Raw genomic sequence first — 27,254 nt, forward strand, 5'->3', positions numbered from 1 at the left:
AAAGTGCTGGTAAGCTTGCAAATGGCTCATGTGACACTGATGCTACTTTAAGGAAGTGTCTTGCTCACCTGGTCAAACACCCATTCCTCACTGCATTTTGCCAATTCAATCCATTTTAGATGTAACCTCGGGTATGGTGAAAGACCCACCGGACGTCTTGGACAGGCAAAAATGCCTTGACGCTCTGGCTGCTCTACGCCACGCTAAGTGGTTCCAGGTTCGGAACATCATTTTACTTTTTTCTTGTAGCCTTATGAGAGAGTAGTTCAGTACAACATGTTTAACTGTGTTTAAACATTTCAAAAGATTGCCCAAGCAATACTATTTTAAATTAAATCTCAGAAAATATGTTAATATAGAAAGCTGGCTATGAAGATCTGCATATTGCAGTTACTATTAATTTGACAATAACCTTAGGTTTGGGGGGCTGTTTTGTAGTTTGGGTTTTTTTATTTTTTTTTTTTAGTGGCTATTTTAAAGTTTACTTGTTCAGGAACATCACATGTTTGTGTATATATATTATATTCCATAAGGCTGCAGATTAACTTTTGCTTTAAATAATGGAATATGTGTTTAAAGCTTTGTGTATAGTTTTAAGATTTTTTCCCCTCTTTCTCTAAGTTAATAAGTGTAGGGAGTGAAAGGTGAGGAAGCAGCTGTTTGGTTTAGTGACTTTGCAGTCATGCAAAGGCACAGAAGGGAAACCAAACAGATTTCCTTAACCTTTCAGTCCCTAGACAAACTTTTTAGCTCTTTACTTTTTCTTTTATTTCTAATGTAGGCAGATTTTTTTTTTAAGTTTACTGTTTTAAATGAACATAGGTCAAGGTTCACAGGGGATCAAGAAATATTATTCTTGTATAATCTGTTTACTTTGACCTAAAATACCAGCTTTTAAATACTAACCCTGGCATAAAATACTGCTGTAAATGGCAGCTCATTGAATCTAATTTTAAGTGTGGTTATTTTTGTTTTATTTTTATCTGAGCTTCCATTGAACAGTGGTATTTTAACTTTTCTTCATCAAGGGATATTTTCAATATTTCTAAGGTTAATTCACCTGGGTTTTTGTGTTGCTCTCAAGGCTAGAGCTAATGGTCTGCAGTCCTGTGTGATTATCATACGTATTCTCCGGGACCTCTGTCAGCGAGTTCCAACATGGTCTGATTTTCCAAGCTGGGTAAGTAGTATGTAATTTTTATGGTGTGAAAAATAAACATTTAGGAAATACTTGCACAGTTTTTATAATCTCCTCTTACATTGAATTATCAATTTTATTTTCATTTTCTAAATACGGTTTCTTTCCTCATTTAGTGGGGGTCATAGTGTGTCTAATTTTCTGAGATTGTACTATTTAAAGAATTGCACCTGATGTTTCTTTTTGTCTTTATTTTCTAAAATAACAGCAGTCATTAGTTTGCTTTTACTTATGTAAAAGTACAAAGACTAAAAGTAAGCAATTAATCTCCCTATCCAGGGTTCTGTTGACAATTTTTTAAAATAATGTGTAGGGGTGCCTGTAGGTCAGTTAAGCATCTAACTTAGGCTCAGGTCATGATCTCAATATCCTGGTAAGGAGTCCCTCATTGGGCTTCCCACTGAGTAGGGAGTCTGCTTGTCCTTTTCTCTCTTTCCCCATGCATGCACTTTGTCCCTCTCAAATAAATAAATATTTATTTTAGAAAAATAATGTATAAAAGTTTAAAATTTCAAGAATTCAGAAAGATAGATTGTGAAATAAAATATGAAGAAGAGGGATCCCTGGGTGGCGCAGCGGTTTGGCACCTGCCTTTGGCCCACGGCGTGATCCTGGAGACCCGGGATCGAATCCCACGTCAGGCTCCAGGTGCATGGAGCCTGCTTCTCCCTCTGCCTGTGTCTCTGCCTCTCTCTATATATATATATGACTATCATAAATAAATTAAAAAATATATATTTTAAAAAAATATGAAGAAAAAATGTGCAAAGTTAGGAATTTCAAATAATGCAGAAAGGCACCAAAAAGTGAAAGTCTTCTCATTATTTAATTGCAAATTATCTTTAACAGTTTGTTGTGATTACTTCCAGGATAAAAGTGCATTCATATACACCATATATGTTCTTATTTGCATATATGTGCTAGTATCTCTTTCATATTTGAGCACTTTTGTTTCCTGAATAGCAAGAATTCAGATAGAGCAGGAGTTTATTTAAAAATATAGGTGAGGGGATTCCTGGGTGGCTCAGTGGTTGAGCATCTGCCTTAGGCTCGGAGCATGATCCTGGAGTCCTAGGATCAAGTCCCACATCGGGCTCCCTGCATGGAGCCTGCTTCTCCCTCTGCCTATGTCTCTGCCTCTCTCTCTCTCTCTCTCTCTCTCTCTCTGTCTCTTATGAATAAATAAATACAATCTAAAAAAAAAGAAAAAAAATCCCTGGGTGGCTCAGCAGTTCAGTGCCTGCCTTCGGCCCAGGGCGTAATCCTGGAGTCCCGGGATTGAGTCCTACATCAGGCCTCCTGCATGGAGCCTGCTTCTCCTGCCTGTGTCTCTGCCCTCCTCCCCCCCCCCCCCACTTTCTCGCTCTCTCTCTGTCTCTCATGAATAAATAAATTAAATAAAATAAATAAAATCTTTAAAAAATATATAAATATAAATGAAGGATGCCTGGGTGGCTCAGTGGTTAAGCATCTGCCTTCGGCTCAGAGCGTGATCCTAGAGTTCCAGGATCGAGTCCCGCATCAGCTTCCCTTCATGGAGCCTGCTTCTCCCTCTGCCTGTGTCTCTGCCTCTCTCTCTCTCTCTCTCTCTCTCTCTCTCTCTCTCCCCCTCTCCCTCTCTCCCTCTCTCTCATGAATTAAATAAATGGAATCTTTAAAATTTAAAAAATAAAATGAAAATATAATTGAGCCTATTGATTTCAGAGTTGGGTTAGTGAGAATTGAATAGCCAGGTTACTTTAATTCTTTAATTTTTTTCTGAACACAGGGATGTTCAAGCTATTTAGATTATTTGCATTTTCCTTAACAAAATACATCTTGGAGTTCTTAGAGAAGGGCATAGTCAAATCTACCCTATTTGCATTGACTACATAGCATTCCCTTTGTGTGGATGGGCCATAATTTATCTTACTGGTATCCATTTGATGGACATTTTGGTTTGCAGTTATTTTTCCATTAAATCTTCATTATACTACTGTCAGCCTTTTGTGAGTATTATAATTCATGTAATAAATTGGTAGGAAAAAATAATAATAATAATAATAATAAATTGGTAGGGCTGCAATTCCAAGATCAAAAACCATGTGCTAATTATTTATCAGAAAATTGGATCATTGAAAAACGTCCAAAAACTATTGATCATTTCCTTCACATCCTCGCTAACTCTGGAATATCATCACACTCCTTACCAATATAGTAAATATAAAAATGTCTCTTTTTAATTTCCATTTCTTTAATTGAGTAATTGTTGGCATTTAGAATTATTTTTCTCTTAACTACCAGTTCCTTTGTTACTCAACATTTTCTTAATTATATTAACACTTTGTATAAGAAATTAGTCTTTACCTGTAACAAAAATGTTTTCCAGTTTTTCATCTGCTTTTTAGCTATATGATGATTTTCGCTATATCAGAGTTTTAATATTTTTGTAAATTCTAATCTATTAATCTTTTATGACTTCTGGGTTTTCTATTCTACTTAAAAAAAATTCTCGGGGATCCCTGGGTGGCTCAGCGGTTTAGCGCCGCCTTCGGCTTAGGGTGTGATCCTGGAGCCCTTGGATTGAGTCCCATGTCGGGCTCCCTGCATGGAGCTTGCTTCTCCCTCTGCCTGTGTCTCTGCCTCTTTCTCTCTGTGTCTTTCATGAATAAATAAATGAAATCTTAAAAAAATTAAAAAAAAAATTCCCTTGTATTTCAGGTTTCTTCTAAAGCTTTTTTCCCCCCATCAAATTATATTTTCCACAAGTGCATATATATAAATTTTTCTCTGCATAACAAAAGCTTTGAGAAGGCTATATTCCAACTTATAATAGCATTTCTCTGAGGAGTAGAAGAAAGGATTATGATTAGAGATCTGTAATGTTTAGTTTTTATAAGGACAAAATATCTATACATTACTTGTATAATCTTTTTTAAAAGATTTTATTTATTCATGAGAGACACAGAAAGAGAAGCAGAGACAGGCTAAGGGAGAAGCAGGCACCATGCGGGGGGAGCCTGACGTGGGACTCGATCCCGGGTCTTCAGGATCATGCCCTGGGCTACAGGTGGCACTAAACCGCTGCACCACCGGGGCTGCCCACGAAGCTTCAGTTTTAAGTTTCTGATTGTCCTAGTCATCACATTCATCCCTCTCTATTCTTTGCCTCTCTTTAAGCACCATCTTGCACAAAGAATATTTTGGCTTTTAAATAGTACTACACTGAATTAATAGATTCATTTGGGGAATTATTATCACTTTTGTAATATTGACTCTTCTTAGCAGAGACCAGGATGTCCTGCTTACTGAAGTTAATATAATGTACCTGCCTAGGTATGAATATATTCTGTGCATGTTAAGTTTTGGTTTTGGTTGTTTGTACCTAGATATTTTATATTCTAGAGCCTATTTTTCCCCTTCACATCTATTTTCTGGTTATTGTTTGCATATATAAAAACTATTAATTTTGAGTATTAATTTTGCAGTCTACTACCTGACTGCATTCCTTTATTTGTAGTAATGTTTTTCATATGATTCTCTTGGGCTTTCTAAACTTAGAATCATACCTATAAATTATACTTGCCTTCTTTCTTTTTTCTAATTTAACTGATGCTTCTAGAATAAATAGGAAATAAAAGAAATAATACTTTACATGCATGCTATAGTCTTTTTTTTTTTTTTTTTTTTTTTAGATTTTATTATTCATGAGAGACATAGGGAGAGGGAGAAGCAGGTGCCTCACAGGGAGCCCAATGTGGGATTCGGTTCCGGAACTCTGGGATCACGCCCTGAGCCAAAGACCAACGCATAAACACTGAGCCACCCAGGCGTCCTTTCCTAGAAGTATTTTTAATAGGCCTGCGTGGCTCAGTGGTTAAGCATCTGCCTTTGGCTCAGGTTGTGATCCTGAAGTCCAGGGATCGAGTCCCACATCAGGCTCCCTGCGGGGAGACTATTTCTCCCTCTGCCTTTGTCTTCATCTCTCTCTCTCTGTGTCTCTCATGAATAAATAAAATCTTTAAAAATAAAAATAAAAAAGGAATAGAGAGGTACCTGGCTGGCTCAGTCAGTAGAGCATGCAACTCTTGATCTCAGGGTATTGAGTCAAGCCTCAAATGGGTGTAGAGCTTACATTAAAAAAGAAATTGGGGGGATGGTGCTTGGGTGGCTCAGTTGGTTAGGCATTTGCTACCTTCTCAGGTCATGATCCCAGGGTCCTGGAATCAAGTCCCACATCAGACTCCCAGCTCAGGAGGGAGCCTGCTTCTCCCTCTCACTCTGCCACTCCTCCAGCTTGCACTTGTTTATGCTCTCTGTCAAAGAAAATCTTTAAAAAAATTTTTTTTAAGGCTAAAAAAATATGAATCAGGAATGGAAATTGAACTTTATCAGGTAATCTTTCAAGATTTATTGACCTGAATATATAGTTTTTTTCCTTTCAATCTGTTTGATATTGTTTATTATACAAATAGATTTCCTCATCTTAAGCTACCTTTGCATTCCAAAGGTGATTCTCATACATATGAGAATAATACTAATGAACACTAAGTTCTGTTTACTGATGGTCTATTTAGGAATTTTCTTGGTGGCATAAAATATTGTAGTTTATTTTTGTCCTCTATTTCAGATATTTAGATCAATAATTCACTAGCTCTAAAAACAGTGTGAAAGCTTTTGTTCTTTATCTAAATTCTGAAATACTTTTTTTTTTTAGATTTCTTCTTTTTTTTTTTTTTTTTAATTTATTTATGATAGTCACACAGAGAGAGAGAGAGAAAGAGGCAGAGACACAGGCAGAGGGAGAAGCAGGCTCCATGCACCGGGAGCCTGATGTGGGATTCGATCCCAGGTCTCCAGGATCGCGCCCTAGGCCAAAGGCAGGCGCCAAACCGCTGCGCCACCCAGGGATCCCCTGAAATACTTTTAGTAGGATCAGAGTACTATTGTCATTTGATGACATTATTTCCCAATCTTTATTAATAAAAGGAGTAGCATTTTCTCATTTTTTTCTGTTGTGATTAAGTAGTCTAATTTTTATTTCTCTTTAATTTCAGCAGCTTCTATTATCCTAAGAAAATTGACCAATTTTCAGAATTTTATATGATAGAATTTTGCTCTCTCAGAGTTTTAGGTTGTTTTGAATTTTGCTTGTTTTATTTTGGGTAGGTGGTTAAGATTTATTTATAGAGAGCACATGAGCTAGGGGAAGGGTAGAGGAAGAGGGAGAATCTGAAGCAGACTTCCCCCTTTTCCCAGGACGAGGCTTGATCCCGTGACCCTGAGATGACCTGAACCAACGTTTAACCAGCTGAGCCATCGAGGTGTCCTCTCAGGGTTTTTTTTAGTACTTGCAGCATCTTTATTATTTTTGTTTGTTTTTAATTCTTAGTTTGATGGATTATACTAGCCAACAGTAGTAGGAGTTGCCATATAGGAGAAGAATGATAAAAAGGTGTTTCATTATTTATATGTGGTCAGAATTCACTAAAATTTTAATATATTTTAATATAAAAAATGTATCAAGCATTATCTAACTTCAGATTTTTTTAATGTATAAAAATATATGCATTGTATATCATCATTCTACTTTCTGCTTCCTTCAGCTTTAGTTCTCTACACCTACGTGCCCTTGAGGCTGTTTCTATTATACTAAGTCCAAGACAATACTTAAGAGAATGGATTCTCATGCCATTCTTTCTAAGCCATTCTTGGAATCTGGAGGTTCATTGCTACAGAGCCCTTGCCCTACAACTTCATTTTTCTTCTTTATCAGAGGAAGACCATGAACTTCAGACACCCCTTTGAGGGTGCAAAGCTTTATTAATTGAGTGGAAAAGAGAGGGAAAGGTGAAGGAATTAGAGGAGCATAGAACCATGGTGGGGTAATGATAAGTAAGTTGAGGAGGGAAAATTAAGCTGGTGGCTGATCTTTGAAATCATGTACATAGTTTAACACTGTTTTTTGGTTTTGGTTTTGGTTTTTGTTTGTTTGTTTGTTTGTTTTTGATTGTTTAAAACACACCAGAATGTCAGTATTTTGACATTTTAAAATGCTCCCAGTATTATCTTAGGCAGTAGGTTTGGTTTCCTTTTCATATTATTTTTTCCTTTCCCCAAAGAATCAACTCCTTGGATTTATCTGCCAGATCTACCATTTTCCTATTTAATTCTAATTTCATCTCTAATTTTCTGTTTTCCTTGAAGTTTATTCTTTCACAAAATTTTTGAGTTGGATACTTGTTTCATTCGTTCTTTTTTTTTTTTTTTTGTTCTTTATTTTAATTCCAATATAGTGATATAACAATTCCATACCTCACTCAGTGCTCATCAAGACAAGTACAGTCTTGTTTTTTGGTTTGGGGCAGGGAGGGGGTTAAATTAATTAATTAATTTTAGAGAGAGAAAGAAAGAAAGCACACGTGCGCAGAACTGGATGTGGAGGGAGAGGGAGAGAGAATCTCAAACAGACCTCCCTGCTGAGCACAGAGCCCAAGGCAGGGCTAGATCCCATGACCTTGAGAACATGACCTGAGCCAAGATCCAGAGTCAGAAGCTTAACTGACTGAGCCACCCAGGCCCCCTTGAGGGAATTTTTAAATTCTTTGTGAATCAAAGCAGAGTTGCTCTTGTTTTTGTAAATAATTTCTAGTTTTTAACACACTGTAATCTGATAAATGTATTCTGTTTATAATACAATTAAAGTTTCTCTTTGTAGTCTGATCTGTACAGTTTTTATAATCTTTGGGCATTTTATTTTTTTCCTGTGGGCACCTTAAAGAGGTGTTCTCAAGGTATAACACACAACATACACCTCTTAGTTCAGCTTAATCATTTTGTTCATATCTTCCATATTTTTTCCTCACATATTTTTTGTCTACTTCATTGACCCATGGATTAAGGAAAATGCATTAAAATCTACTAATTCTGTTGTTTCCATTTCTGTTCTGTTTCCTATAATTTGTTCTTTGTTTTGTTGCAGTGATAATTTTGGACATAAAACACTTAATACAGTCAGGTCATCATTGTGAATTTGAATGCTTTACCATTATAAAGGGTCCCTCATTTTTCTGACATGAGTTAATAAGCTTTGTCCATTGATTAATATTGAAACTCTAGCTTTCTTTTCATGAGCAGTTGTCTTATATGAGTATATTCGTGTTTCCTTTGTTTTCTTCTGTGCTTAACCTTAATTCTTACTCTTTCCTTTTCTTGTTCATTTTATGTGTGAATATTTTTTCCTTGTGACAATTAATTGTTGCCTTTATAGTTTCATATGATGTTCTCATTCATCAATTAACAGTTTTAGTTTTAGATAATATCTATCAACGTCTCACCCATAAAAGCTGAGAAAACGATTACTTCTTCCTTTTCCCCATCCTTTGGATTTCTTGTTTAACTCTTTCTTTTGTGCCATTTATTTCTTTCAATATATATTTTTTTAAATTTTTTTAAAGATTTTTTTTAAAGATTTTTTAAAGAGACAGAGAGAGAGAGAGGCAGAGACATAGGCAGAGGGAGAAGCAGGCTCCATGCAGGGAACCTGATGTGGGACTCGATCCCATGACTCAGGATCACGCCCTGGGCCAAAGGCAGACGCTCTCAACCACTGAGCCACCCAGGCGTCCCTCTTTTAATATATTTAAACCTGCTTCTTGATTAGCTTATCTTAATATATGCTGATTCCTCTTAGAAAACAGGGCCATTTATGCTTTTTAAACCTTAAAAGTGTAAAAATAACTATATTTACCTTCTATATTCATATTCTCTAAGATTGTTTAATGTTCTATATTTAAATGGTTCAGAGCCAACCACTGGGGCTTTCCCTTTTCATTTCCTGATTGTTTTTTATCGTTGAATAGTTTTTATCAGTGCTTAAGTTTTTTGAATTTCTGTCATGTTTGAGAAGCTCTGCCAACTGTCATTGCTTTCATAAGAAATACATTGTTAGATCACAGTTTTTTCCCCTCTCCATGTTTAGTTTCACTCCACTATCTTACAGCATTTTGTACTGGTAAGTTTAAGTTCAGCCTAGTTTTATGTCCCTGCCTTTTTTTTTAACAGGCCATTGAAAGAAGTCTTTATTTTTGCATATCATTAACTTTAACCAAAATATGTCTTGGAATCTTGTTCAGTAGCAGCATTTTACTGAAACACTGTGTCCTTTTGTCCTGCAGATCTGATTTTTCTTTCAGTTAGGGGAAAAAACAGTCTTCCGTTATGTCTGATTAATAGGATTCTCTATTTTAGGGACACCAGTTATCCTTATGTTGGATTCCCTTTGTCCTGCAAATTTTTTTATCTTTGTAATTGTATTGATTTATTGATTTATTTTTAAGATTTATTCATTGATTTTAGAAAGAAGGTACAGGGTAGGAGAAAGGGGAGAGGGAGAGAGACTTTTAAGCAGTTTCCCCACCGAGTGTGGAGCCCAACACGGGGCTTTATCTCAGACCCTAAAGATCAAAACCAAGAGTTGGCCACTTAACTGACTGTACCACCCTGGCACCCCTGCAATTGTTTTAAATCCTGTTCCCTTTCTCTCATGTCCCCTGTGTGTCTCTTTGGCAGTAATTTGGTTTTCAGCTATGTCCTAGTTGTCTTTGCTATTTATAATTCATTTATTCTCTACTAATGTTATTTTACATTTCGTTGGGCTTTATTAGCTCTGTAATCTTCCTTTTCATCTCTGCTCTGAGTTTTTAATTTTTGTTGTTTTTTTTTTTTCAAGTTCTCTTATATCTCAGAATATTAGCAGTTTGATTATATCTTTATTAGCTTAAATTAAGATCCTTCCAGGGCAGCCCGGGTGGCTGAGCAGTTTAGCGCCGCCTTGGGCCCGGGGTGTGATCCTGGAGACCCGAGATCGATCGAATCCCACATCAAGCTCCCTCCATGGAGCCTGCTTCTCCCTCTGCCTGTGTCTCTGCTTCTCTCTCTTTGTGTCTCTCATGAATAAATAAATACAAATCTAAAAAAAATAAATCCTTCCAGAACAGTTTTTTTTTTCATTTTATTTTTTATTTATTTTTAAAGATTTTATTTATTGATTCATGAGAGACATAGGCAGAGGGAGAATCAGGCTCCATGCAAAGAGCTCGATGTGGGACTCGACCCTGGGACTTCAGGATCACTCCCTGAGCTGAAGGCAGATGCTCAACTCCTGAGCCACCCAGGCATCCCCAGAACAGATTTTTTAATTTATTTTTTTAATAGACATTATTTTTTAGAGAAATTTTTGGATCTTCTGCTCTCTCACATGCACACCCTCCCATCAACATTCCTCACTAGAGAGGTACATTTGTTACAAGCAGTGAACCTAGATCACATATCATTATCACTCAAAGTCCATAGAGAATTCTAGATTTTTCATCTCTTTTTTTTTTTTTCTAAGAGTTTATTTATTCATGAGAGACACAGGGGTGGGGGGACAGAGACATAGGCAGAGGGAGAAGCAGGCTCCATACAGGACTCAATCCTGGGTCTCCAGGATCAGGCCCTAGGCTGAAGGTGGCGCTAAACCGCTGAGCCACCCGGGCTGCCCAATCCATGCCTTTTTAAATTCCTCTCCTTTTTCTTCCTTTGTGAGCTCTGCTTTGAGTATTGTTTATTAGAAAAAATGTATGGATTTGCTGTATCTAGCCTTGTTGCAGCTATAGGCTGTGCTCCCTACATCTTGATTGAATGTGCTATGCTACTCTGTGCGGTAGATTCCATTGGCATACCTTCAGGCTTTGGTTTTCAAACCCAGAGTGGCCACCTAGAGCCTTTGCCTATGCAGAATCTGCTACCTTTTTTCCTATTCACCATCCACTTTTAGGAACAACTTCTGTTTTCCTGAGCCAACAGTGTTTGAATTTGTGAAGCCACTTTGGGACAGTTGTGTGGAGAGTTCACAGTCCTCCGTGATAATATATTTTCCCTACCACTTCCTCCTTTGGCATATTTTACCTTACTTATTTTTCTTTTACCTACATGTTAGCCAGATGTCTATTTAGAGATAATTAGATGTGAATAATTAGGACTCTTTTGTTCTTTCTTTCTCTCTTCTACAAATCTTTATTAGGATGGTGAATTCTGTTCTTTTCGTTTCTCTGGTAAAATGGAAGGGAATGTAGAAGGGGTTTTTACATTTAGGAAAATTTCTGGGACTGCCTTCAATATAAGTTATTCTATCTACCTCTCTTAGTTGGGAGGTTATTGCTAAAAATTTTTGGATTTGTTTCACTCAGCTGCCAACTCTACCCCCATCTCTCTCTGGAGAACCAGGTTAGGAGGTGCATGGAGAGTTGCTCAAGGCACTCAATTCCTTGGAAAGGTTCTTTCACTGACCATTTCCTCCAGTTGGTTGAAACGGTTACATTTTTGCTTTAGGTGTGTTGTAACATCTTTCTTGATCCTGTGTTGGGACAAGAGACCATGAAATTTGGCTTTATACTGTCACATTAAGCAGAAAGTAATGTTTCTTGATTTTCATAAAAGAAATGTGAGAGTCTTATGAACTTTATTATCTTCAGTTTTATTTAGCATTCAGATTATTTCCTTTGAGTAAAAAAATGCAGGTAGATTTCTTGTCAGATTGGTCTGACACCAGAATTGCTATGTAGTATCTAAACCTCCTTTGGAATGGTATGCCTGCTATAATTTACAAAGGGCATATACTTAATTTCTTTAATGTTTATTGTTTTATTTCTTTTTTTTTTCTTTTAAAGATTTTTTATTTATTCATAGAGACACAGCTACAGAGAGAGGCAGAGACACAGGCAGAGAGGGAGAAGCAGGCACCATGCAAGGAGCCCAACGCGGGACTCAATCCCGGGTCTCCAGGATCACACCCCGGGCTGCAGGCGGCGCTAAACCACTGCGCCACTGGGGCTGCCCTATTATGTTTTATTTCTGAACAGTATAGATGAGGGTGAGGAATATTTTACAAAGAAGAATGATCTGTCACAACATGGATGAACCTCCAAAACCTTAATTAAGTAAAGAAAGCTAGGCACAAAAGGTCATTATAGGATTACACTTGTGTGAAATATCCAGAATAAACAAATTCGTACATACAGAATGCAAATTGGTGGATTGCCAGAGGCTTGGGGGAAAGAGGGAATGGGAGAAATTACCTAATGAGTTAAGGGGTTTTACTCTGGAATTAGGGCAGTGTTTTGAATTAGATAGAGGTGGTCGTTGCACAACATAATGAATATAGTGAATGCCACTGAATTATTCACCTTAAAGTACTTAATTTTATGTTATGTGAATTTTACCTCACTTTTTAAAAAAAGAATGATCTGTCAAATGTAAAAGGGCAGTTTTTAAAGAAGTATCTGAGAGAACTGCCATAATTCTACCCTGTGCTCAAATAGCTGTTGAAATAATGTGATTCAGTATTCCTGTGTATTTTGTTGGGGTTTTTTGTTTTCAAGAATATAAGTATTTTGGATTTTAATGGTGGCTTGTAGTAAAGGAGTTCCCATCTGTCACTTTTTTTTGTTGGTGGTAATAATCTGTGTACCCCAACATGGGGCTCAAACTCAAGATGCTGAGAATGAAGGGTTGTGTGCTCTACTGACTGAGCCAGCCAGGGGTGCCCTGTCTGTTGCTTTTAGTACCAGTGAAGAGTTTTTAAATGATTAGACACTGGCATTCAGAACTAACAACTATTGTCTTACCTTGAAAAGAATCCACAAATTATACCTGAAGTATATCATTTCACTCACTTTAGCTTAAAAACAATAGTGTAACACTGAGCTACCCCCAACAGAAAACGTCTGCTTCAAAGTACATGTACCTCTGAATCTTTTTCCCACAAGATGGTGACACTTTTTTTTTTTTTTTTTAATTTATTTATGATAGTCACAGAGAGAGAGAGAGAGAGGCAGAGACACAGGCAGAGGGAGAAGCAGGCTCCATGCACCGGGAGCCCGATGTGGGATTCGATCCTGGGTCTCCAGGATCGCGCCCTGGGCCAAAGGCAGGCGCCAAACCGCTGCGCCACCCAGGGATCCCGATGGTGACACTTTTTACCAAGAATTGTTGAGTATGAAATAAGGTGCTATGCATAAATATTTATATATAAATATAATACAAAAATAGAACATCCTACACATGGATTTAGGAATGGAAGTATGTCATGCATGTACCAATATTAACCTATGTCAACAGGAATATAGAAATGGTTTTTGTGTATACAGTTGCTTGTTGTAATGGTATTCATAAAATATTATTAATACAAACATCTTCATCTGTAAAATGAGAATAATGTGCACCTGGGTGGCTCGGTGGTTGAGTGTCTCTGCCTTTGGCTCAGGTTGTGATCCCAGGGTCCTGGGATCGAGTCCCGCATGGGGCTCCCCACAGGGAGCCTGCTTTTCTCTCTGCCTATGTCTCTGCCTCTCTCTCTGTATCTCTCATAAATAAATAAATAAAATCTTTAAAAAAAAAAAAAAAGAATAATAGTCCTGTTTATCCCCAAAAGGTGATTGGTTAATGTGAGAACTTAGACCAGTGCTAAGTGTTATATAATAAGTACTTAGTATTAGCTATAATGAAGAGAATAAGTACTATTATTTCTATTATTTAATCAAACTTCCTAGTGTTGGGGCAGCCCCGGTGGCGCAGCGGTTTGGCACCGCCTGCAGCCCGGGGTGTGATCCTGCGGACCCGGGATCGAGTCCCACGTCGGGCTCCCTGCATGGAGCCTGCTTCTCTCTCTGCCTGTGTCTCTGCTCTCTCTGCCTGTGTCTCTGCCACTCTTTCGCTCTCTCTGAATAAATAAATAAATAAATCTTTTTTAAAAAATCTTTAAAAAAACTTCCTAGTGTTAAATATTTTTTGTGCTTTTTATTTTTTTTAAGTTTTTATCTATTATCACAAGCTGGGGCAGAGGGAGAGGGAGAAGCAGACCCTTCGGAGCAGAGAGCCTGACACAGGGCTCAGTCCCAGGACCCCAGGATTCTCCCTCTGCCTGTGTCTCTGCCTCTTTCTGTGGCTCTCATTAATAAATAATAAATCTTTAAAAAATAAATAAATAAAACGTTTTAAAAATCAGACCTGAGTTCAAACCCCAGCCTGATTTCTTGACATTTTAGTTGGTAACCTTGGACAAGTTACTTGACCTCTTTTAAGTTGTCCACCTCCCCTCCAATCTTTAAGATTGGGGTATAGGGATCCCTGGGTGATTCAGTGGTTTAGCGCCTGCCTTCAGCCCAGGGCGTGATCTGGAGTCCCAGGATTGAGTCCCACATTGGGCTCCCTGCATGGAGCCTGCTTCAACCTCTGCCTGTGTCTCTGCCTCTCTCTCTCTCTGTGTGTGTGTCTCATGAATAAATAAAATGTTTTTTTAAAAATTGGGGTGTAATAGCATCTTGTTACCAGAATTAAATGAAGTCGTGCATTTAAAGTGTTTAGCATGGTACTTGCTACATAGTAAGCATTACTACTGCTACTAGAGGTGGGAAGGAAAATAGAATTCATAAGTAGTGAGGTAGGGAGGGTGCAAATATTTAAGAACAATTTTTTAAAACAAATACACCAAAGAATTATGCAATCCTGCCAGCACTGAATGAAATTCTGGGCCACAAGTATGCACACTCTTTTGCAGCTGCTCCTGTGATACCAGAACCTTTCATTTTGCCTTTATTGTGTACTATGACCCTTGCATTATCTTCAGAATAGAGAAACTCACCATCTTTTCTCCTGTATGACTTTTTATATTTAGGATTTTATTTATTCATGAGAGACACAGAGAGGCAGAGACATAGGCAGAGGGAGAAGCAGGCATCCTGTGGGGAGCCTCATGTGAGACTCTGTCCTGGGACATGGGATCACAACCTGAACCAAAGGCAGATGCTCAACCACTGAACCACCCAGGTGCCCCTCTCCTGTATGACTAATTATTGAATTACCACTGCTGGATGTATCTTCTTTTTTTTTTTTTTTTTTTTAAAGATTTTATTTATTTATTTATAGAGACAGACAGAGAGAGGGGGGCAGAGACACAGGCAGAGGGAGAAGCAGGCTCCATACAGGGAGCCCGACGTGGGAGTTGATCCTGGGTCTCCAGGACGTGGGACTTGATCCTGGGTCTCCAGGCTGCAGGCAGCGCCAAACCGCTGTGCCACGGGGGCTGCCCTATATCTTCTTTTCTGAGCTCTGGCTTGTCTTTCTTCACTGTAGCCATCACCATGGCACTCAAACCAATGGCAGGAAGTCTGTTCGGTCATCCCTTGGTCCCCTTCATAGAGAGGATAATATAAATTTTTGGTTGTGTGTTACCAGCAGTTGACGATGGCTCCTATCAGAAGACCCAGGGAAATCTGGAATTTTACACCAGAGGGCCCACCATGTCCTCACATCAACATCCTAATTGCCAGGGACACCTATGTGGCTCAGTGGTTGAGCATCTGCCTCTGGATTAGGGCATGATCGCAGAGTCCTGGGGTCGAGTCCCACATCAGACTCCTTGCATGGAACCTGCTTCTCACTCCCTCTGCCTATGTCTCTGTCTTGGTCTCTCTGTGTCTCATGAATAAATAAATAAAATCTTAAAGAGAAAAAAAATCCTAAGTGCCAGAAAGGAACCCATGAGTGGTTTTTAAAGTAAATATTAGGGGATCCTTCGGTGGCTCAGTGGTTTAGCACCTGCCTTCGGCCTGGGGCGTGATCCTGGAGTCCCAGGATCGAGTCCCACATCAGGCTCCCTGATGGAGCCTGCTTCTTCCTCTGCCTGTGTCTCTGTCTCTCTCTCTCTCTGTGTCTCTCATGAATGAATAAATAAAATCTTTAAAAATAAATAAAGTAAATATTAAAACCCTAGATTTCAAAAAATTTAATATGGAGAGCTTTTCTCTCTAAATAACTTAAGGTACCAAGATCCTTATAGTCTAAATATTATTTCTCTAATTCAATTGTGTTCATCTTTGATGTTGTCCTTTTACTTGAATACATATATTTCAGTTTATAAGCCACGTGTACTCTACTTGGGTTGCTTTCCTAACTGTAGATAATCTGCTTACTTAGCAAACAACTGTATTCTGTAGAAAATTAATATTTTGGGGCAGCCCGAGTGGCTCAGCGGTTTAGGGCCGCCTTCAGCCCAGGGCCTGATCCTGGAGACCCAGGATCGAGTCCCAAGTCGATCCTGCTTGGAGCCTGCTTCTTCCTCTGGTGTGTCTCTGCCTCTCTCTCTCTCTGTGTCTGTCTATCGTGAATAAATAAATAAATAAAATCTTTTAAAAAAAATTTTTTTTAATGCTCACTTCATAGCAAATGATCTTCTCAGAAGGCAGATAGTGGACTTAGTTTTATTGTGGGTGTATACATACTGACTTTTGGTTTTCAATAATTTATTTCTTCCTTGGTTTTTAGTTTCTACCTTTATATGCAAGTATAAATCATGAATTCTCATTTCTTTTTTTTTTTATAAGATCAGTTAGCAGATTTTGATAAAGCTTTGAATTACTTGGAACATATCTTCACATATCATTAAACAATCAGCTATAATACTTATTTTCCTCTTAACATTCTCTAAAAGTACTTATTAAAAGTTTGAGATTCAGTTGACCCTTGAATAATGCAGGGGTTAGGAGCACCAACCCCCACACAGTTCAAAATTCATGAATAACTTTTGACTCCCCCCAAAAGTTAACTACTTAATAGCCCACTCTTACTGGAAGCCTTGCCAACAATTACACAATTAACACATTTGTATGTTAATATGTATTATATCCTGTATTCTTTTTTTCCTCCTAAAAGACGGGGAGGGGTAGGCAGAGGGAGAGAGAATTTTAAGTAGTTTCCTTGCCCACCACAGAGCCCAATCAACATGTGGCTCTATCTCACAACCCTGAGATATTTCCTGAACCAAAATCAGGATTTGGATGCTTAGCCAACTGAGCTACCCAGGTACCTCTGTATCCTGTATTATAGTAATACCTTTTTCTTAAATTCTTTTGATATTTCAAGGCTACATGGTTCATCTGTTTTTTGTTTTTTTTTTTAAGATTTTATTTATTCATTCATGAGAGACACAGGGGTGGGGGTAGAGACACAGGCAGGGGGAGAAGCAGGCTCCATGCCGGAAGCCTGACGTGGGACTCAGTCCCGGGTCTCCAGGATCAGACCCTGGGTTGAAGGCGGCGCTAAACTGCTGAGCCACCCAGGCTGCCCTCATCTGTCTTTTCAAGTTGTCATAGGCATCCAAAAAATTCTCTGGTAACACTTATTGAAAAAAATCCACATGTAAGTGGACCCATACAGGTCAAACCCATGTTATTCAAGCAAGGGTCAACTCTATTTATGAAAGTTGCATATTTTATGGCTCAATTTGTATTTATGGGGATCCCTGGGTGGCACAGCGGTTTGGCGCCTGCCTTTGGCCCAGGGCGCGATCCCGTGTGTGTGACTATCATAAATAAATTTTTTTTTAAAAAATTGTATTTTTTTTTTAAGATTTTATTTATTCATGAGAGACAACAGAGACAGGCAGAGACACAGGCAGAGGGAGAAGCAGGCTCCATGCAGGGAGCCTGATGTAGGACTTGATCCCAGGTCTCCAGGATCACACCCTGGGCTGAAGGCGGCACTAAACCGCTAAGCCATCCGGGCTGCCCTGTATTTTGTATTTTAAGCACAGCATTAATTTTGATAATTATTATCCTTAACTTCCCTTGTGAGCAGTATTATTTTCAAAAGTATTTTGTTTCCTAGACATATTAGTCTTTCCTATATATTGGCCCCTTATGCTAGGCACAAGAGTTCAAAATAAATGACCCTGATCTTATTCGTAAGGATTTCACAGTCTGACATCTTAAAATAATACTTGGTTTGTCTATAAAGGGAGAAATATTCATTATACAGTCATAGAGTTGTCTGAGTAACTGAAGCTGATTCCTTAAAATACTAAAAGTTTCTTAAGTGAAAACCCTTTTTTAAAAAAAGTCTTGAACATTTCCCTGCATCCTTCTACTGAGTAAACTGAACTATCTTAATTTTTTTCGTTGTGATTTGCATTTATCATTATACATTCACTTTCATTTTTTGTTTTCAATCTCATGCTGCTAGCTGTCTGCTTTTTTGTTGTTTTGTTTTTTTAAGATCTTATTTATTTATTCATGAGCGAGAGAGAGGCAGAGACATAGGCAGAGAGAGAAGCAGGCCCCCTGCGGGGAACCTGATTCAGGGCTTGATCCCAGGACTCCAGGATCACAGCCTGAGCCAAAGGCAAACGATCAACCACTGAGCCACCCACGTGCCCCTAGCTGTCATGTTTTGTAGTTGTTAATGTGTACTGTCTCTTTAAATTTATGTCACTTATAATTTATTCCTAATTTGTTTGGAACTGCAGTCTCTACATGTCTAAACCTTTTAGAGTCATTCCTATTTAACAGATTTGTGTGATGGCCTTGGGGCAAATAGGTGGATATGGTTTTTACCTCAGATTATATCCATAAGCTTCATAGGTACACAACTAAAAATGGATTCTTACTAAGGTATTTTCAGCTTCATTATCTTTTTAAGGGTTTTATTACAGTTCCAATCTATTCAGTTTCTTTGAGTGTTATATTGATGGTCATATTTAAAATTTCAGTTAAAGCTACGACGTGGGTGAACCTAAACATTATGCTAGGTGTAGGAAACCAAATGCAAAAGCCACTTTTTATATGGTTTTATTTGTATGAAATGTCCCGAATAGGCAAATCTGTAGAAATAGAAAGTGGTTTAGTGGTTGCCAGGGGTTGGAGGAAAAGGAGGATGAATTATTATTGCTAGGGATATGGAATTTCTTTGGGGGTGATGAGAATATTATGTAATTAGATAGTGATTATGGTTGAACAACTTTGTAAGTATACTAAAAACCACTGTATTGTACACTAAAAGATGGATCTTATGTGATGGTAATTATGTGAATTATAACTCAAGTTTTAAAATCTAAATGAGGGCTGCCCGGGTGGCTCAGGTGGCTCAGCAGTTTAGCACCTGCCTTCGGCCCAGGGCTGATCCTGGAGACCCGGGATTGTCTCATATCGGGCTCCCTGCATGGAGCCTGCTTCTCCCTCTGCCTCGCTGCCTCTCTGCGTGTCTCTCTCTCTCTCTCTCTCTCTCTCTCTCTCTCTCTCTCTCATGAATAAATAAATAAATAAAATATTATAAATCAATCTATTTATCTATCTATCTATCTAAATGAAAGTAGGACGCCTGGGTGGCTCAGCAGTGAGCATCTGCCTTCGGCCCAGGGCCTGCCTAATCCTGGAGTCCCAGGATCGAGTCCCACATCGGGCTCCCTGCATGGAGCCTCCTTCTCCTGCCTGTGTCTCTGCCTCTCTCTCTCTCTCTCTCTCTCTCTGATGAATAAATAAATTAAATCTTTAAATATATATATATATATTGCCTCATGAGTTTTGTTTTCATTACTTGTTTTATTTTTTCATTTTGATTGTTTTGTATGTGATTTATTTTCTGGTTTAATGGCAGAGCACCTGGGTGGCCCGGTCAGTTAAGCATCTGTCTTTAATTTGGGTCATGATCCCAGGGTCCTGATTGAGCCCCACATCAGATTCCTTGCCCAGTGGGAAACCTACTTCTCCCTCTCCCTTGGCCACTCCTGCTTGTGTGCGCTCGCACATGTGTTCTCTCTCTCTGTCAAATAATCTTTAAGAAATAAAATAAAAATTTTAATGACAACTTTTAAATAATTTGTCATTCTGGTATTTGAAAATGAGTGGGTTTTTTTTTTGGTTTTTTTTTTTTTTTAGTCTATAAGCTGTTAAACACATTTTTTTATATTTTTGTTTGTAGGCTATGGAGTTACTAGTAGAGAAAGCAATCAGTAGTGCTTCTAGTCCTCAGAGCCCTGGAGATGCACTGAGAAGAGTTTTTGAGTGCATTTCTTCAGGGATTATTCTTAAAGGTAAGTTTTGCTTCATTTGTAATGTTTGTGTGTTTAATAGTTGAATAAGAACTCTTTCTTTTCAAATGGATATTGCTGGGATCCCTGGGTGGCGCAGCGGTTTGGCTTGGCGCCTGCCTTTGGCCCAGGGTGTGATCCTGGAGACCCGGGATCGAGTCCCACATCGGGCTCCCGGTGCATGGAGCCTGCTTCTCCCTCTGCCTGTGTCTCTGCCTCTCTCTCTCTCTGTGTGTGACTATCATAAATTAAAAAAATAAAAATAAAAAAAAAAAAGAATCAAATGGATATTGCTAATGTGTTTTTCTCCCTATGTTGATTGCTTATAGGTAGTCCTGGACTTCTGGATCCTTGTGAGAAGGATCCATTTGATACCTTGGCAACAATGACTGACCAACAGCGTGAAGACATCACATCCAGTGCACAGGTAGCAGTGTGTTCCTAATCCCAAAGCTTTGTTGTTGGGTCATTGCCCTTAAGGTTTTGGTGTTTTATAATTGTCCTTTAGAAGAAGTCGCTGTGTAATATTTATTTCTGTTCTTTAGTAAGTTAGCCCTTGGAGGTGATATAATTTAAAGTTAAATTAAATCACTAATATAAAGTTAAATTGTAGGGATCCCTGGGTGGCTCAGCGGTTTGGCGCCTGCCTTTGGCCCAGGGCGTGATCCTGGAGACCTGGGATCAAATCCCATGTCGGGCTCCCTTCATGGAGCCTGCTTCTCCCTCTGCCTGTGTCTCTGCCTCTCTCTCTCTCTGTGTGACTATCATGAATAAATGAATAAAATCTTTAAAAAAAAAAAAAAAAAGTTAAATTGTATTACTCTAACTGTAATGCTTATGTTTAAGTGTATTATATAAAAATACAGTTGAATTTTCAGTGTCTTCTTAAATCTGGGTGTATCATGATCAGTATAGGAACTGTTTACATAGACTCTGGTCGTAAATGAAATGCTGTGTGGTTTATGGTAATTATTGTTAATTTAGCCTCTCTTGCCACTGTAAAGGCTGTCTAGTGTAGTTAATTAAAAGTGTGGGGTTGGAGTGGCTTAGTGGCTCAGTGAGTTAAGTGTCCAACTAATGGTTTTGGCTCAGATCATGATCTCATGGGTTGTGGGATCCAGCCCCATGTTGGGCTCTTGCACTCATCGTGGAGTGTGTTTGATTTCTCTCCCTCTGCATCCTGTGTGTCCCCCCACCCCCTCCACCCCATGCCTACTTACATGTAAGTTTTCTCTCTCAATTAAATAAATCTTTGTGTGTGAGGGAGTGTGAGCTCTAGAGTGAAGACTCCCTGGGTTTAAATACTAACTGTGCCATCTGATACATAAAACAGGGATAAAAGTAGTATATCCTGTCAGGCAGGATTATTGGGAGAATTAAATGAGTTAATGTATATAAGTGTATTAACAATATCTGATATATGGGAAGGATCTTACTAATAAATGTTAGCTATTATCACTATCAGTTAATAATTTTATTGAGAAAAGATTTATAGAAAAGAAAAAATACGTGAATCTAATGAAGGAAGGAAAAAAAGTCTAAAATTACTATAGCTTTCCTTTTTTATTCCAAAAATGTACTAAGGGGAGAAAAGGCAGCTAGTTATGAACAGTAGTAATTTCATTCTAAGACATTAATTTTTGGATTTAAGTTCTTGATTTGTTACCTCATCTGGCAGCAATAATTTGGAATTTGGGAGATGTCAAGATTAAAGTAAAAAAAAAATATTTTTTTTAAGATTTTATTTATTCATAGAGAGAGGGGCAGAGACACAGGCAGAGGGAGAAGCAGACTCCATACAGGAAGCCTGACGTGGGACTCTATCCAGGGTCTCCAGGATCACACCCTGGGCTGAAGGCTGCGCTAAACCACTTACCCACCCGGGCTGCCCAGTTTTTTGTTTTTTAATGTGACTGTGAAGAAAGTGGTCTGGGTTTAGGAGGTAGTAACAAATGTCTTTGTTAAAAGTGATTTTTGAGCGTCTGCCTTTGGCTCAGGGTGAGATCCCGGGGTCCTGTGATGGGTCCCACATCGGTCTCCCTGCAAGGAGCCTACTTCTCCCTCTGCCTGTGCCTCTGCCTCTGTCTGTGTCTCTCATGAATAAATAGATAAAATCTTTTAATAAAAAAAAAAAAGTGATTAAAAGTGAAGGAATCAGGTTCCCCTCGGGGAGCCTGCTTCTCCAGAACTCTGCCTATGTCTCTGCCTCTCTCTGTGTCTTCCATGAATAAAGTCTTCCTAAATAAATAAGAAATACAAGTGAAGAAGTTAAAAAAAGAAAGTGAAGGAGTTAACTGCATTATTCCATTTATGTAATATTCACGAAATAACATAATTACGGAGATGGAGAACAGCAGTAGTTCCTAGGAGTTAGGGATGGGAGTAAGGATAGTTGATAGTGGCTATAAAGGGAATCCTGTGGTGATGGTACAGTTTAATATCTTAATTGTGATGTGGCTGTGCAAGGCTACACATATGGTAAGATTGCATTAGAGCTAAACACACAGGAGTGCATATGTAACTGGTAAAATCTGAGTAAGCTCTAGGAATTGTACCCGTTTTGGTTTCAGTTTATTTCTTGGTGACCTGTAGCACCCATGTTAATAATTTTCTTCCTTCTTTTGTTTCTAAGTCTATCCCCCTCCCCCATGCTTATCTTTATTTTTGAATGTTTCTGTAGTCTTACTCTTCAGTGATCTTTTCAAGTTGCTTCTGCGAGATACAGCCTTGGTCATTTATTCAGATCCCTTGCCAGAGGTATTAACCCTCACCCCTCAAAAGAAATTGTAAAGTGAACCTTAAATCTTCCTCAATGTTATTTTAAAATTCCAAGATGTCTTTGGGAATAATTCCAGTATCCTCAAATTTTGTTTGCTGCTAATAATTGCCAACTATGTGGCAGAATTCTCTCGTTAATGTCAGAAATACATACAAGCCACATGCATAACAAGAGGCTATAGGATGCTCACTCTAATCTCAGATGCTTAATTTTACTTACTGGAGTATTCCTGTATTTAGAAGCTCCTAGTATTTGAATAGGCTGATGATTAGCAGTAGTATCCCTGCAGTAGAAACCTACTAATATTCATTATTGTATGCCAGATATCTTTGGGTATTTTCTGTGAATACAGAAGAAAACATTCTGTTTATCTTTTATAGTCTCTCAATAAAGAATTAGTATTCTATTATGATAAATATTCCTAGTTCTTCAGAAAGTTAACAGCCTTATAGCTTAAATGAGGTAGAAAAGCACCCAGTACTGGCAAAAATCCAGAATTACAGACTAAATAGTATATTATATCAGTCCTTAACATAGATGATTTGGGGACTTTCAGGATTTCAAAAGGCAATATATGAGGCAAAGTCCTAAGGAATTGGAATTATATAATCAGGGAAAGTTCTAGAATAGTAAATTCTCACACAGATAATTATAACCAACAACTGAATCTCCACTGAAGAAAATAAATAGGTATTAAAAATAGTCTTGGGGCACCCAGGTGGCTCAGTCAGTTAAGCATCTCACTCTTGATTTCTGCTCAGGTCATGGATTCATGGTATGAGATTGAGCCCTGCATTTGCGCTCTGCACTGAGCATGGAGCTGTTTAAGATTCGCTCTCTCCCTCGCCCTCTGTCCCTCCTGCTTCCCCACCTTACCTCCCCATGCCCCACATGTGCTCTTGCTCTTGCTTGCTCGCTTTCAAAAAACAATAATTGAGGTGCCTGGGTGGCTCAGTCTATTAAGCCTCTCTGCCTTAGGCTCAGGTCATGATCTCAGGGTCCTGGGATCAAGCCCTATATCTGGCTCCCTGCTCAGTGAGGAGCCTGCTTCTCCCTCTCTTCCCCACCTGTGCTCGCTCTCTCTCTCTCTCAAATAAATAGATAAAATTTTTAAAAATTGTCTCAATAGCACCCACTTTGGATAACAGTTTGATTCTTAGCTAAATGCCCAAAAGAACTGAAAATGTGTCCATAAAAAAACTTGTACAGGAATGTTTGTAGCAGCATTATGCATAACTGCTAAAAAGTGGAGACATCCCAAGTGCCCATCAATTGGTGAATGAATGAATGAATAAACAAATAGGGAATAATCTGCACAGTGGAATATTATTTGGCCATCGAAAGGAATGAAGTACTGATACATGCTACAACATGGATCAACCTTAAAAATCTTACATTAAGTAAAAGAAGCCAGCACAGAAAGCCATATATTATATGAAATGTCCACAGTGTGCAAATCTCATAGAAATAGAAAAGTAGATTAGTGTTGTCACTAAGGCTGGAGGGGTTGAGGAATAACTAACATTGGGTCATGGGGTTTTGGGGTCGGGGGGATATGAAAATGTTCTGAAATTAGAGATAGTTATGGTTGAACAACTTTGTAAGTATACTAAAAAACACTGAATTGTACACTTTAAGAGGTGACTCCTAGGATATGTTAATTATATTATCTCAAAAAATAATCTAAACATTTACATTGAAAATTATAACCATATTGTGAAATTTGCCATATAATTAAATGACTATATTTTGAATTAATTTAAGGGGTATATATTCCCAGAAATTTGAAGATAGATTATGTCTTGAAATTTTCTAATATTGATGCCTAATACATTCCTGCGCATACATGACCGTGTAGTAAAAATTACATTTTTTAGAGATTTATTTTTTAACTTACATCTTTTTTTTCTTCATTAATTTTTTTGAGAGAGAGAGAATGCAAGTGCATATGAGCGGGTTAGGGAGGGGCAGAAGGAGTGGGAGAGAATGTTCAGGCTCCACTCCCAGCACCAAGCCCAACTTTTGATTCAGTCTCATGACCCTGAGATCATGACCTGAGCCAAAACCTAGGTAGGGTCAGACACTTAACTGACTGAGCCACCCAGGAACCCCTTAACTTCTGTTTAAAAAGAAAAACAGCATACATACAGAAAAGCCCGAAAGTATAAATATTAGAACATACAGAATATTTCAGTTGTGAAACTTAATATTATTCGAGGTGTTTATTTCACTAAACATGCTTTTTTATATTGTTATATGGAAATATAAACCTAGTTAATAATATTTTGGTTTTTAAAATTAACTCTGAATTCTGGTCCTTTTTGTTGCAGTTTGCATTGAGACTCCTTGCATTCCGCCAGATACACAAAGTTCTAGGCATGGATCCATTACCCCAAATGAGCCAACGTTTTAACATCCACAACAACAGGAAACGAAGAAGGGATAGCGATGGAGTTGATGGATTTGAAGCTGAGGGGAAAAAAGACAAAAAAGATTATGATAACTTTTAAAAAGTTCCTGTAAATCTGCAGTGTTAAAAACAACAGGTGCCCATTTGTTGGTTGTTTTTCATTCATAATAATGTCTACTTTGAAAAATTTATCAAGAATTTAAAGAATTTCATGGAAGAACCAAGTTTTTCTGTGACATTAATATCTTAATGTACAGTGTTAGGTATTATATGAATGGAAAGACACCCAAAAAAATTGTGCTCCAACTAGGGGAAAAACAATGCTTCACATGTTTTCCCCATTATTTTGGTTTTATTTACTGGTTGCCCTAGCTCCTCCTATTTTTGTGTCTTTTATTAACTAGTCTTATTAAATCTTTACTGTATTTAATGCAGTATTTGTGCTTCAGTTGCTATGTGTATTTTGATATTTTTATTTAGGAGTTTTGTTTGCTCTTTGACACTAGTTGTTACTTTGTGTTATAGATGATATCCTTTACTCCCCTTCTTAATATTTTACAGCAGTACGTTTTTTTGTAACGTGAAACTGCAGAATTTTTTCCTTTTGTTTTGTTACTCTGTATGTGATGGATTACAACACAAAAAGTTATCCTGCCATTTAAGTGCTCAGAACTGAATGTTTCTGCAGATCTTGTGGCATTTGTCTCTAGTGTGATATATAAAGGTGTAATTAAGACAGATTTCTGTTAATCTAATCAAGTTTGCTGTTAGTTGTGCATTAGCAGTATAAAAGCTAATATATACTATATGGTCTTGCAACAGTTTTAAAGCCTCTGCATAATTGATAATAAAAATGCATGACATTTTTGTTTTTAATAGACTTTTAAAATTATAATTTTAGGTTTGACACGTAGATCTTTGTACAGTTGACTTTTTGACATAGCAAGGCCAAAAATAACTTTCTGAATATTTTTTTCTTCTGCATAAGTGGAAAGGGCATTTTTCATATATAAGTGGGCTAACCAATATTTTCAAAAGAACTTTATCATTGTGCAACTAACAACAGTAACTAGCCCTTAATTATGATGACAGTTCCTTATTGGTGTGTGTGAGATTACTGTAGCAAACTATTACAGTATAACACAGTTGAATGATTCCTCCCCCCTTCCCTCACACCCCATCACCCAGATAATTTACAGTTCTCTTAACAGTGAGGTTGATAAAGTATTACTGATAAAAAAAATTAAGGTTATCTAAGGGAAAAAAAAACAGAAAATTATTTGGTGTGGCCATCTTACATGCTTATGTGTCCTACGAAAAGCTAAATATTCTAGCAGTGGTGTAATGAAAAGTTACATCTTACTGTTGATGTATGTATGCTCTGGTACACAGATGTCATTTTGTTGTCACAGCACTACAGTGAAATACACAAATAAAAACTTAAATTCACATAATGACTTAAATGTATTATATGTTAGAATTAATTCATAAACTACTTTTGCTTTGAAATGACTTATGCTTTGGTAAAACCATATTCAAATTTATTGGGTACTTATATCTTGTCATTCCTGACAAATAGTTATTGCCTGAGCACATAATTTTCCAGAAGAATTTATAATTTAGTAGTATGTTGGCTCAGTGTCTTTCTGAAGTTAGAATCTCTCCCTATACCCTTACAACTAGACCAGGTAACTGTACCACTGGAGAACTAGAACAGGAGACGGGCTTTTCTCCCAATCTTGTCCTATACTAGCTAGCTATGTAACACGGCCAAGCCTTCTTCACTCGCACCCACACCCCCTGGTTTTTGTTTAATATTTCTAGGTCTCATTTTACTCTCTTGAAAAATTAGTTTTGCCCAGTAAAATTTTCTGATTTTGTTTCTCACTGTTGTCTTAGAGAAGGCAAGAACTAACGTGCACCAATGGCATACCATGCTAGGTTATTTCATGTTTTCCCATTTAAGCAATAAGTGATAGTTACT

At 37.9% G+C, this 27,254-nt stretch overlaps 1 protein-coding gene across 5 annotated transcripts in view; it reads left to right on the forward strand.

Moving 5' to 3' along the window:
* The window catches only part of ZFR (zinc finger RNA binding protein), a 98,260-nt gene extending 71,536 nt beyond the window's left edge, over positions 1–26,724 (forward strand). For 4 of the 5 annotated variants that reach the window (XM_072824989.1, XM_072824987.1, XM_072824988.1 and 1 more), the window contains 5 exons: positions 120–217; positions 1,085–1,180; positions 19,973–20,084; positions 20,411–20,508; positions 25,191–26,724. In XM_072824989.1, the coding sequence (XP_072681090.1) occupies positions 120–217; positions 1,085–1,180; positions 19,973–20,084; positions 20,411–20,508; positions 25,191–25,370 (584 nt within the window). In that variant the 3' untranslated portion in view covers positions 25,371–26,724. Of the gene's footprint in view, positions 1–119; positions 218–1,084; positions 1,181–19,972; positions 20,085–20,410; positions 20,509–25,190 lie in introns of those variants that run through there. The other variant, XR_012030336.1, reaches the window with a different exon arrangement.
* The last annotated feature ends 530 nt before the right edge of the window (positions 26,725–27,254 follow it).

Source organism: Canis lupus, chromosome 4 (genome assembly GCF_048164855.1).
Source record: "Canis lupus baileyi chromosome 4, mCanLup2.hap1, whole genome shotgun sequence".
Classification (NCBI taxonomy): Eukaryota; Metazoa; Chordata; class Mammalia; order Carnivora; family Canidae; genus Canis; species Canis lupus.